This window comes from Anomalospiza imberbis, chromosome 3 (assembly GCF_031753505.1).
Source record: "Anomalospiza imberbis isolate Cuckoo-Finch-1a 21T00152 chromosome 3, ASM3175350v1, whole genome shotgun sequence".
NCBI lineage: Eukaryota > Metazoa > Chordata > Aves > Passeriformes > Viduidae > Anomalospiza > Anomalospiza imberbis.
In genome coordinates, this window is record NC_089683.1 from 107,439,722 (window position 1) to 107,453,618 (window position 13,897).

A 13,897-nucleotide genomic window follows, 5' to 3' on the forward strand; every position below is an offset into this window, starting at 1 on the left:
AGATCTCAATTTTGGAATTTTTGCTGACATTTTGAGCTGTCCTGCCACCTTCCCAATCCATGGCTCTTCTGCGTTTTTTAGGCATAAGTATGGTTGGCAGAGAATATTTCTGTGTTCCCTGTGCTCCATTCAAAGCCAATAATTGACTCCCTTTTTTGTCTTTTGAATGAGCACAATATTCTTAGTGTTATAAAATATCCTGAATTAAAGGGACCCACAAGGATCATTGAGTCCAACTACCCCTTGAATCTGCACGTTCCTTTTTCACATCCTAACTGCTTTCATACCTTCTGTTTCGAAATTTTCAGCATTTTGGTTTTAGATATATGTAACTGTGGAAGGGTAGAAGATAAAAGGGGAGAATCTGTGTCTCTTAACAGAGCCAAGTCCTTCATGAGAGCTGGGCATCTCATTGTCAAGCGCTGTTTAAAACTCTAGCAACATAAAGAGTAGATGGTTGTGTGGCATATATGTGACAGCAGGAGAGACCTGGGAGTTTTTGAAACACTTAAGCAATTTATAAAACATGTGTAGATAGTTTTTTTTCTAGTTGGTGATTAGCTAATCAGTTTGAAGTAATACCATGATTCTTATTTTCTAATGGCAACAGCAATAGGGGTGAATAATGTGAGGTCATATGTCTTCCTAAATTTCCTGCTTACGAGTGGTCAAGGTTTATTTCCAGCACACACAAAAGTAGGTTTTCTTTAGGCCTCTCCTGCAACCAAGCCCTCAGTTAGCCACAAGGAATCAGGAGGTTTGACAGAAAGTCAAATGACAGAGAGTCATTTTCACATCACGGTTGAATACATTCAGTAGGCACAATGAATTGAGTTTTAATTGTCTGTCAGTCACTGCTTTCGTGGTTAAGCAACAATGTTTAAAGAATGTTTTAATTAGGGAACCTGCTTGCATTAAATGTCTTAATTTATGAATACCTTTATGCCTAATTTCCAGCTTGGCATCCCTTTTTATTAACAGGCTTTCTCTGCTACCAGTTTGTGCCTTGAGGTGTGTCATAGCAAACAAACAGTAATGCCATCATTTACGTTGACAGGATATTTTGAAAATATTGTAGAAAAAGTTCATAATATTTGAAGTTTAACCAATTGATATTAAACACTCTGTGCTTCAGTCCATATAAGTAAGGGAGATCTCACATTTAATTGGCCTCAATTACTTCTTTTGCTCCCTTTCCTCCAGCTTGATATTGCTCACTGTCTGAAAGGCTGAAATGTTTTTTTTTCAACCATTTTTTTCTATGTTGTAAAGCTTTCATTTCCTTAACTTCACTATCTGTGAAGTTAAGGAAATTTGTAAAATTTGTGAAATTGTTAATTTGTGAAAACTTTGATTTAATTATTAATTTCAGTCTATATTCATTTGTTGTTGTGTTAAAACAGTGAATGGAGATTTGAGCTGAGAAAAAATATAATTTAGTTCAGATTATTTTTCCACAGTTCCATAAGGCAGTATAATAAATATTTTGTTACAACTACAAATTAAAACACTGTTTGGTTGAGGGTTATGATTATTGTTTCTGTAGTGCTTGTGAAGCAGTATGTTATTTAAGTATGAGCTTTCTTCACTGCTGTCCTGTGAAAGTCTGAGAAGGTCCAGTCCATGCTGAAAAACACATATAATAAATTTCATAAGAGATGATGCAATAATTTAAATAGCAGAAAGATAAGCATTGAGTACTGAATGGAGTGCTAGGATAAAACATACAATTGTGGTATCACACATGGTAATATCTGATACAATTAAACTATTTCCAAATAATGTATGTAACTTATAATTTTTTATGTTTAAAGAAGGCCAGCCGCCTTCATCTCCCACAAAGAGCAAAGAAGAGCAGCCTGAGGACCTGCAGGATGATGCTGAAGGTAGGTGGTCTAACAACTTCTCAGGGCTATTAATAAATTCAAACTTTGAGGAAATTTTGTTTTGAATTCTTGGGAAAAAATGGAAAACTTTCAGCTAAAAATGCTCTTTGCACACACTTGGAGAGTTATTTTTGGCTTAGATAAAGGGATTATAAATCTTCTGAAATATATTTCATCCTAAGGTAGATTCACAATTACAAACCCTATTTCTATGTGATGGGCGACTGATTATTGCTGATACATCTTAATAAATTCCTGCTGTTTTATCTCTAACCAGTTCTGACTTAATGTAATTAAAAAGCCCAAGTGTAATCTACATTGTGAGGGGCTTGGGTCATAGTCTGGTTGGTTAAGTTGGTCAGGTACCTGCTGTGGAACGCGGAGCGATATAATCCTCGCTTTCCTTTTCTACAAGAAATTTTTGCTATTTTCCTTTTTACAATGTTTATGTTTCTAGATCTTACACATTGTGGTACATCTCTCTGCAGTTAGAAGTCACAGGTGATTAACATTATGCCTGTAGTGTTGTTGCTCTGAGGATATTTTCCTCCACTTGAGTCTGCTCAGGGAAGCTTGTCCATGTGTATGAACATTAACGTGGTCCATGTTGATCTAAAACTGGATCAAAGTATATTTTCCTAATCTATATCTCACTGGAAGAGTTCTTTATAAAGAAGATGTTAACATCAAAGGCTTGTTTTCACTGCTTTTAGATTGTAGAAGAGCAAAACACCCCAATGCTGAGGAAATTCCTCTTCTGTGACATAGATAAAAGGAAGAACCTTCATCTTTAATCCATGACACTTCCTTGTCATGGATTCTTTTTGTCCTAATATTCCTCAAATGACCTATCTAATTTTGTATCTCAGTGGCTCCACAATCTTCAGCATTTTGACTTAGTGCTGTGCATTCAGCTCCTAAAGTATTCTGTCTAGGGTATAGTGTGAGTCACAAAGAGCAGAAAGAATGTCAACATCTATCATTTTAAGTAACTGCTAGTAACATGCTGTCACTAACATTGTGACTGGTTCTTACGGGCAAGTCATTAAAGCAATAGCTGTCATCACCTGTAAGGGACAGCTATTGGAGGGACCCAAGAAATTTCATCACACCTGAGGGTCTTTCATGCTGCATTGAACCCAGTTTAAATTAAAATACCAATTTTTATGTTTGAATTAGAGAATTCAGCGATGACAAAACACATGTCCATTTTTATGCAGGCTAACCCACTGTTGGGATCGTGGTGACACCTTCAATGTTCCTAAACAGGCAGAACAACAGTTGTTTTATGATATATTCTTACATGGAGTGTGGCTAAAACTTTTAATTGTATCAGTATCTTGAAAAAAACAAAAACAAAATGAAACAAAGAGAGAAAGTATTGTCAAACTGTAAGGTTTTCCTTCCATTCAAAAATTAACTGATGTTGTTTCACTCTTTCTGTGGCTCCCTAGATACAGTTTCCTATTTCTCTGTGCCTATCCATTTTTCCCAGTGACCTACTGTTCAATTTGTGAAGCACAAATAAATGTGTGGGAAGGGCAAAGTAAACAGTATGGCAATAGAATGATTGCATTACTCCTGTGCTGTAAAATGCCTGAATTCATTGAATTTGATGTCATACAGTAGATTTTGCTGATGTAGAATTGAAGTCTGTAAAACATAACCACTGCTGCTGGATTTAATATAGCTGGTGGCAGAGCCCCCATCTACCAGGCAGGAAGCAAACCTGTAATGTTTAGGATTGAAAGTTCAGATTTAGCCTTGAGAGTTGTTGTGGTGGAGAAGAGAATAGGTGATTAAAGTGTTTGCTGAGGGGCCTGTGGAGAAACCTGGATCAGATTTCTTTGGCGTTACCTGTGCCTCTGGAAGAGGAGACAAGAAGTTGGGATCCAGACACTGAATTCCTGTCAAGTTGCCAAGTGGCTGGAGTCTAATGTAACACACCTGTGAGCCATTTCCATTACAGTAAATGAGATTTGCACACATTTGTCTGAGAAGAGGATTTAGTTTCTCCTGGTCTAATTATTAGCTGTTGGTTTTGACAAATTAAAAGAACTTTTAATGGGGAGCCTTGAAGATTATGAAAGTTCTGAAGATGTGACATGAACCACAACTACATGTCTGAATAGTTTTATTTAGGGAGGGGTTTGTCTTCACTTCCAAGAAGCTATTTTTTTTAAAAAAAGGAAAAACTGAGTAGCTAATTCATATAAACAGTCTTGAATAAAACACAAGAAAGGCAAACACTGCCTGAGGTCCACTTGGTTGAATTTCCCTTAGGGTAAAAATGAAGTGCTTTGTGGTTTGGCGTGTTTATACTTTGGAATAATTCACTTTAAATACCCCAAGTTGAAAAGAATAGAATAGGAAAGGGAAAGGGAAAGGGAAAGGGAAAGGGAAAGGGAAAGGGAAAAGGAAAGGGAAAGGGAAAGGGAAAGGGAAAGGGAAAGGGAAAGGAAAGGAAAGGAAAGGAAAGGAAAGGAAAGGAAAGGAAAGGAAAGGAAAGGGAAAAGAGAAAAGGAAAGCCAGAATCACATGAAAAAGTAAACAAATATAAAAAACAAATCCCCACAAAACAAATGAAAATCCCCAGAAGACCAACCCCTATCTTTTATCAATAAAAGCAAGTCCAAATTTAACATAGGATATTATTTTCCCTTTGGCAACATGACCAGCTATAAAATAGTTAACAAATATACACTGAGACATGGGAAGAACCCAGTGTATTTTCCTCTGCTTGGTTGTGAGTGTCGTTTTAGGTTGAAGACATGAGTACAACTTGCAATGATAGCAGCCTTGTGTCTGCCCTTGTGGCAGTCTCTGAAACCTATTCCACTGAGTTCAGCAATATTTCTGCTGTAATATTTTTCTCCAGCTCACCAGGCTGATTCGTTGGCTAGAGGTAATGGAGCAATATCATTTCAGTGCATGTTAAAACCTCCACAGAATATTGGGGAAAGTAAGTTCCTTTATTATCACCCTCTTTGCAATCAAGGAAAGGTGAGTAAGTGGCTGTATGTAAGGAGTTTGTTTTGCAGTAAGCTAAAATAAACACTTGACATGCTAATGAAAGCAATCTTATACCAAACCACTAAAGTATTAATGGTGTCTGTTATTATGCTGTTAGATATATTGTTCTCTGGCTCCACACTGTTGGAGGAGAAAAGTAAGTGTGAACTGCACAGCAGATTCTTATGTCAGTAGTTGTATTCCATAGATTTTCACTGCAGAGGTATTGTCTGTGAAAATGGATAGACTAGGACACCTCTTTTACTCACAGGTTCCCTGCAGTATTTCAGGTTTGACATGTGCAAACATGCCAAATAATTTTCTTCCTTTCTCTTCTTTTTTTTTTTTTTCCTGACACTTTCCTGCATCCTGGGAGAGTAAAAGCAGCCAGGGATAATTTTTCCTTTCCCTCAGTCAGGTGCATTCATAGATTGAGTGATTGTAAAGTGTCAGGTGAACAAAATGTGTTTGGTACTAAACAAAACATATGCATGTCTTACTTCAGTAGCTTTATAACACAATCTTAAAGTGGTTACATAGACAAAATGGCAGTACTTGTCACAACATAGCAGCCATGAGTTGGCACAAATACCACAGTCACCCGTTCTCATCCTACTTATTGTCACCAAGCATAGGCAAACCATTTATACAAAAGCCTAACAAAACAAAAATCTTAAATGTTCCTGGTGTCTCTTACCTACCTCCCCATGTGTCCTCCCATATGTAGTGAACAGCACGGTGTGTGCAACAGGGAGAAGCAAAACTGTTTGCTCTTTCCTTCTTTACAGGATTTCTCATATATAAAGCAGAGCCTGCCAAAGAGCTTCCCCATCCATTCCCTCCATGGTCTATGTGAGACCAATATTGTATCAAAGACGAGTAACACATTTAATAAAAGCAGCACAAGTGCCTGCTTTTTCTCTTTGTCCAGCAGAAAAATAATCAATCCATGCAGCAAAAGCCATTTTCTTGCCCTCCTTCAAGGGATGTGAAGACAGAACCGGAGCTCTGGAAGTTGTCTTACTCCAGCTTCTCTCATAAGCTGCTTCCCAGATGAATGACCAGATTCCTCCTGATAGATTGATAGGCTGTTGGTCTCCCAGGATCACCTGTGAAGAAGTGGGTCTGTTGGAGTTACTTGTCCAGGATGAACTTTGTCTGCTTTCCATTCACTTGGTGGGAAGGAGAACAGGTTGATGAATAAGCCAAACCACAAAGTTCAAAATGAACACAAATCACCTTTAACAGAGTTGATAGTGTTAATTCCTTTGCCTGATGGGGTCACCACAATTTGGCCTCTTGGCTTTCAAAGGTAACATCACATTTCTGAGTGTTATGTTAGAAATCCAGGCTCACCAGCTGGCACCTGCCTGACTTGGTGGATGTTCTGTCCATGAGAGATGTCAGTCTGGTGATTGAAATACACAGCAGAAGTGAGGCAAAATAAAACTGCATCTTAATCTTGACAACTCAGTGGTCCCGCAGGTCATGGCCATTCAGTTTGATTCTCACCAAGAGGGAGACACCCTGGTTCCTCATCCTTCTCCCAAAAAAGCTTTTGTGAAATGGCAAAAAGTGCATAGTCTTGGGACCAGGAAATAAACCTCTGTTTATGGCTTATTCTTCTAATTGTGAGATTAACATAAGGCTTCCCCTTTCTGCTTCTCCTTTATTTGCCATGAATTTTGCCACTTTGCTGCTCACTCTCTGGCTTCATGGAGAGGGACCTAGTGTATGCACCCACCATAGTCCATGGCACTTGGCTTGTGCTACTTCCCTCCAACATGGGCTCAATCCTCTCTGAAGCTGGTGGGATGCACACAGATGGCTGTCGTGCCAATACACAGAGATGTTCTAAGCATCTCTTCTAAGGGTCTTCTAACACTGTGCAGGCCTGACTGTCTGTCTCTTTAAGGTATTAATTAATATTATCCAGATTTGACTTCTTAATATGTTTTAATATGTTCTGCAGTCTATTGCAAGGGGTTCTTTTATCCCTTGATAAATTGTAGTTACAGTCATACTTAGCACCCCATGGGGCAGTCATATTGTTCAGTAAATTTTTGCTCCATTCATAATCTACTAAAAATGAACATTGAGACACATAATTATACTTCAAAAAAACAGTCATTTATTCAGCCTCAAAAGTGTTGCTTTTTATTAAGATAGCTTACAATTGACTGTCTTCTTTTTGCCAGCAAACCTAATCCTTTAATAAAATGTTAAATGAAGATGAAGTACTACAGAAGAAATTCCCTGGGAAGGATGTGTATCAAACATATCTGTGAGACGTTTCCCCTTAATGCAGATGGGTTATATTTAAAAAGTGGCAATTAACCTCCATCCTCTGTGGTTGATAGCTTCTCTTTTCACTTCTGTTTTGAAATCCGCCATCTGTCCTGACTGATTACAGCTTTCAGAATATTAGGTGATCACCTTGCACTTAGCCAGGGGTAAAGGAGGATGTTATCTATATTTTCAGTTGTATTTTCTCTCTGAGCAGACATTTCTTAGAAGATTCTTTTCATCGGTGAAGTGGCTTCCACTGTTCCATTAAATTGCCATGCAATGGCTGTGCAAAACTCAAGAAACACACCTCATTTTGGCTTCTACAGGTGATGTGCAGTCCTGTTGTGTTGGCCATTTACCCATTTGTGTTTCTTTTAGCAACCGAATGTACGTCATGTGTAACAGCACCAGAAAGACACTTGCAATTCCTGTTTTTGCCCTGAATGCTTCAGAGTAGATTGTTTTCCTTCTGAGATGAGCTAAGGTGCAAAATACTAAGTTACTGCAGTGACTAATGCAGTGTTGTCAGAGGAGAATTCTACCCAGTGACACACCCCTAGGCACCTGCAGCGGGCTCATCCCTCCAAGGAATTCATTGCTCATTTTTCAGCAGGATGTGAATAACAGTAAACCATCATGATTCCTCAGGTCTAGTGCAGGAGATGGGGCTGGTCCCTTAATTCCAAAATGTTGATGCTAAGTAGTCCATGGTTTTGTTTGCATTTTGTGAGGGTTTTTATGAGTGTAGTCTTCTCTTTGGCTTCTCTGCCCGTTTCTTCTACTTGTGAAAAATCAAAATAGGTCTCAAGCTTTATTTTGACTGTGGCTTGGAAAAGAAGCCATGTGGCTGTCCTTTGCAGTATGTAGTTACTCAGACTTCAGGCACACTGTAAAAGTATGAACAAAGGGTAAATTTATATGGTAATGATAAAATTTGAGGGTTTATTTTCCACTTGACCTCATGGGGTCATTTTGTTTCTCTTGGATAGGACTAATTGTAGGGCCAGGAGTCAGGGCTTCTTTATACTGCTGTGAACTCTGCATCAACTCACAGGGGCAGCTTCTGTCCCCTTGTAGACACTACAAGCACAGTGGTAATACTGTGCAGCACCTGTATTGTACAATCTGAGTCAATGGAGAGTTAGTCCCAGTGAAAAGCCAAGTGAGCACAGTGTGTGGGGTTTTTTTGCATCAAAATGCCAATATTATCTTTGTCCTCTGCACAGACTGCCTGTGACATCTAGGGTGTGACATCCATCCATATTCTGGTTGTGTTGGTCAGCTCAGGCTTCCAGGAGATGTCTCCCTTTATTTGTTTTGAACCATCACAGGAATAGCGATGCTCAGCATCTTTGGCAATGAAATGTTCCATGTCCCTTGCCCAGCACCTCTATTGCACGATCAAAGTCAATGGAGAGTCAGACCCAGTGAAAAGCCAGGTGAGCACAATGTTTCCAGCAGTGAGTTTAGACAAACCAGCATGCTCCTGTATTTCCAGGACTTAATTTTATACTGTAGCTGTTGTCCCCTGGTTCTTCCCTTACCAGGGGGGTTATAATAAAGCTGAGTTAGTTGTCTTCTGACCCACAGAAGAGTGAAGCAAGGGGGGCATGCATGGTGACTTCACCAGGCTTTAGCCAAGACTCTTGTATTTCTCAGGACATTAAATACATTAAATACAACGGTTTTATTTTTAACCTCTGAGATAAGCCACTCAAGCTACAGTTTTCTCATTCTCTTCCCACACTCCTGGACAAAATGCTGCACGGAAATGAAACACTATTATTTATTGGACTGACAGCTTCACTGGACTGGGTGCATTCACAGTAGCATGTTCAGGGCTGCATCTGCAGCATGGTAATTTCTTGAAGCAGCACAGAGGGAAGAGTCTCATAACTCCATTAAACAATTACTGCAGATAACTCATTACTAACCCTTCTTAAAATTTACCCCAAAGGGGTTATATACAAGTAATGATTAAAACTGACCTAAATCATAATTTAATTAAAAGAAATTAAAATGAAAACTGAAAATGTTCAGCAACCTCAGGCCACCACTTTAATGATTCACTTTAATGTGTTTGTAGTTCTGCAATAATGGCCTTTGTGTCTATGTGCTTCTTGGTTTATGTCTGATATTATTTTACCACTGGAATAGTTTGAAAATGGTTGCAGGCTGTATGAACTCAAGTGCCTATATGGATGTATATGTACTTTCTTCTCACATTTTAGGGGTTTCAATGAAGCCAGCATATCTACTTGTGTGCAGAATGCAGATCAAGGCCTATATTTTTCAATTTCTCATTAATTAGTTTCTCTGCTATAGAATAATGACATATTCATGCCCTTAATGTGATTACCATGGCAGTATTTCTGTGCTGTAAAAAGTTCAAAACTGGCGTCCCTTGTCTGACAGATCTTGGTTGTACTTGTATTTCTTTTACAACAAAGAAGCACAGGTCAGACCAGTGGAGAGATGTCAAAGTCACTGGCCATGCAGAAAAACAGAGGATGCTCCTGAACTTGCATGGCAGAGCCATTCAGAGGTGTAACAGGATCCAACCTGGTGTCCCAGGATGTGGCACTTGCACAAATTAAGATGAAAGCCTCAGGTATTGGCCCTTTGTCACTTTTATGTCTACCCCAGGAAGGAGTAGGAGGTTTGGAGAAACCTTATTCTGAACACTGACACTCTATGGATGATATAAATAAAGCTTTCTCTGTAGTAAAAACAATTTTATTATTAATAGCCTGTGTGTTCATGAGTTGGACTTCATGATCCTTGTGGATCCTTTCCAGATCAGGATATTCTGTGATTCTGTGTTGGAGGGGTAGAAATGGACTGGTTTGTACTGATTATGCAGAATTTCTTCCTTGAAATAAAAACATACAGTATCTGCAATTCTGGTTTCTTCTGAAAATGTCTTTTTGCAGCAGTTTTTGGGGCACTGACTTTAGCCTCATCTCTATGTATGTCACCAGCTGCTTGTGAAGAAAGGTGCTGCTGAAGAGGAGTAGGTGTGCGAGCAGACATAGCACTTCCTCAGCTCTGAAAAGGGAAGAGCCAAGAGGCCAGCAGGCTATTAATATTTTTGACTTGCCATGTTTGTCATAAGAACAGTGGAAGATGTAAGAAGCTACATGTTTCCAGGCTCTTACAGAGAAAATGTGAAGAATACTAAAACCTGCTCCAAGGGTTTGTTCCCTGACCTTTCATCAGGATCTTGTCCCAGCCCTATCCTGTCTGACAGCTGGCTTATTATTTATCATATTATCTGCTTCATGTGGGGGCTGCCACTGCAGCTGGCACCTCACTAAGCATGCTAAATACCTCTCCATAACAGAAAGTGGGCAGGCACTCCTGGAGAATCCTCTTTTCTGGTGGAGTTAGAAGTGTCACTTACTCTGCTAGCTTCCTGAGCATGCTGACTGATCCTTCTTTAGCCTCTTTTCTACCAAATATAACATTTGGGGAGGGGGAAGGGCAGTGGATTTTCTTGATGACCTCAAAGAAAATGCCAAGAGAAGACAGAAAGAACCTATCAGGCAGTAGTCAACTTGGCAAGAGAAAGCAGAATATATGGACAGAATAAGGTAATTTAGTGTCTGATGTGCTTATTTTGTTTGTACAGTACTACTGTAATCCTCAAACTTCTGTTTTTTAGAACTGACTCTCATGCCAAGGGGAAAGAAACAGATGTTCCCGTTTGTCTTGTGATGGGGCTTAGAATCATTTAGATTTTCTGGCCTAAAATGACACGACATGTCATTTGCCACTTTTTGTATCTCCTTTAGAGTGAGTGACAGATTGCTGTTCAATTACCAGTGTAATAGAAAAGCAAATATTGTGAGGACAGCTTTCACCTAAAGGACATACAATCACTGATTGCTGCAGTAGTGGGAAAAGAAGGATGGCAGATACTGTAGAAGCCACCCAGAGGAAAAGACTTTTTTATTATAAATAATATCGTGGGGAAGACTCAAGGAAAATGTACTGGCTCTGGCTTTTCTGCCTGGAGGAAAGGAGAGCCAGGGGTGAATAAAAATGTAATGGAAAAATTGTCTCACTACTCCTGTAAAATATATTTTCAGCTCTTTGCCTTGAGGACGTGCTCTTTAAAGCCTTTCCATTTGCTCTGCACCCAGTTCCAGTGAAGAGCAGTAACTGTAGAAAGACTCTTCATCAGTCAAAGACACTCAGTGAGGGACTCATTAGAAGGGTTTTTTAAAAGTGGAAAAACCTGTTTGTCAAAGACTTTGGGATTAGTCACTTCTCCACTCTATAGTTTGCTTTCTTGTCAGGGAATTCATGCTCTGCTTCCTCCCTTTCTCACAAGATAAACAGATACTCCAGGCCAAGCAGAGCTTAACCATTCCTTCTGTAAGTCATTTATTTGAGCATCACTTGTCCAGTCTTAATTTTTAGCATTTTTTTTCTCTATTTCTGCCAAAGTCACTTGCCAGGCGCAACACTTACTGTCAGTACACTGATCAAGATGAATTTTCATGTCATGATCCAGTCAGTCTATTGGATTGGGTCAGAGTGCAAGAGGTGAAGTTTCTGCTTAAAGTCTTTTACATTTTTCTTTCTAAAGGAACAAAATGAAGTGAAAACATGTCGAGAATCTTGTAATTTAGGTTCTATGAGGCCAATTCTAAACAGTGAATGTCCTGTGAAATAATACATTTTGAATTGAGAAAATGTGGTTTACCTGATAATCTACCAAACCAGATGATCATTTAAACTTTCTCTTGTAGTTTAAGTTCTCTCTGAGTGACTTAAGCAAGAGATATAGTTCCTTGGCAATAAATATGAATGAACCCTTGAAATACCTGGTTTTAGTCAAATAAGTTGTGGTCATAGTCATAATAATGGATGTAGAAACAAGTATCATCTGGAAATGGAGTTTTAAATTGTGAATGCAGTAAGGTAATGGCTAGAATTAATTTTGTTTGTATATCAGTAGTTACATTTATGCCTGACCTGCTTTTTCTGGTTGTGAAGTTCTTTCGGCATAGAGTGAAAAATGTTAAACTTGACCATAATTGAATCCTTGAAGCTTTGGCACTGCTCATTTTACAGTGATGCAATAATCTCTTTTGGTCTGACCTATTGGTAAAGACATTTCCAGTGCCGCTGCACTGCTGTGTTATAGGATTGTCTTTATTTATGAATTGCTTGCTGCACAGCTTGATGGCGCCAAGCCTGTGTTTTAAGAGAAAAGGGGTGGGGCAGAGAAAAGTTTAGCTAACTTTCTGGGTTTTTTTCCATATGGTCCTCCTATTGTGTGTGGTGACTTTGAATACAATACCTTTTGATTTCAAGTCAGGGAAAGAAAAACCCTTCAGCTTTTGTCAGTCCATTTTGGTCATCTGCATAACACAGTTTTTTACAGGAGCTCACTAATGTGCTAAGAAATCACGATGGCAAGTTGTCCATTAAGGTTTGAATTCATACAAAGAGTTACCAGGAGGGCAGGAAGCCCAAGTCCCCACTGATGGCCATCAGCTGCACCCTGCCCACCTCTCTTAGGTGAAAGGTGTCAAGTTCCTGCTCCATCTCCTCTCCTCCTGAGAGCAGCTCTGTGCAGGGCCAGCCTTGGAAATAATTCTCCACTAGTCCCATCTGCTGGATGCCAGGAAGAATTGCCTGCTGGAAAGAGGGAAAGCATCATGCCTCAGCCTTTAAATATCAGCTGGGTGCAGTGTGCCACCAGATGTACATCTGCCTGTGGAAAATATGTGCTCTCTCTATCTTCCTTCCATCCACCTAATCACATTTGGACCACTGCTATTCCCACCACCAGGTTCCATGTGTTAAGTGAAAGCAAGGTGGCAAGGAACTTTAGCTGTGTTGTTTTAGAGAAGCTGTAATCAGAAAACCCAGCAGCCAGCAAAGATCACAGAAGAAAAATATGTGTATCATTATCAGGACATTTCCAGGCCTGGGAATGAATTTCCCTTCTCACAATGTATACGCTCAGCAGTCAACTTTTCAAATATCTCATTGAGGCTGCTGCTCAGCTGTTCTTGTGGTGCTGCAAAGCAGGGAGTGTGGCCATGGCATCTGATCCTGCATGAAGCTCTGCAGCCTATCATGTTATTATGAAGCTAAAAGAGCCTTTTCCATCCCTGAAAATAGAGAATTCCTGATATATTTCTAATTACCCATTCTCAGTGGTTATTTGCTGTTTGGTGCCTGCCTTCCAAAAGGGAGCTGGAGGGTAGACAATGGATAATGAATGTGAAGTAGTGACGAAAATTGGGAATGAATGTGAATGTAAAAAGGGGAAAAATTCATTCAGTCCTACTAATCTTACTTTGGTTTGATGTGCTCTCTTCATTACAGCTGTTTGTGATGCATTTTTATACTTTACGTTAAGTGGCATTGTGGCTTTTGCTTTAAAATTCAATTCAGTTGATTCTTACCTTCCATAGGTATTGAAGTAAATTCTACAGGTCAGAAACACAGCCCAAGAATCCTGTTGAAATACTACAGGGGGAAAATAACCCTAGGAAAAACCTCTTTATCAAATACATAGAAGTTCAAGCAACAATTTCATTTATTGTGGACCGTGTTTAGGGAAACATCCCTCTATTTGGTATTGTTATTCTTAGTAAGCCTATTGAGATAAAAATCTATAATCCTCATCTTGAGATAAAAAAAAAACATTACTGGTTTAAATGGAACTGGTCCTGTTGGCAGGTTTT

At 39.2% G+C, this 13,897-nt stretch overlaps 1 protein-coding gene across 8 annotated transcripts in view; it reads left to right on the forward strand.

Annotated features, from left to right (window-relative positions):
• Positions 1-13,897, forward strand: part of MACROD2 (mono-ADP ribosylhydrolase 2) — an 853,971-nt gene that overhangs the window by 789,606 nt on the left and 50,468 nt on the right. For all 8 annotated transcript variants that reach the window (XM_068186328.1, XM_068186321.1, XM_068186323.1 and 5 more), the window contains one exon: positions 1,818-1,886. In XM_068186328.1, the coding sequence (XP_068042429.1) occupies positions 1,818-1,886 (69 nt within the window). The remainder of the gene's footprint in view (positions 1-1,817; positions 1,887-13,897) is intronic.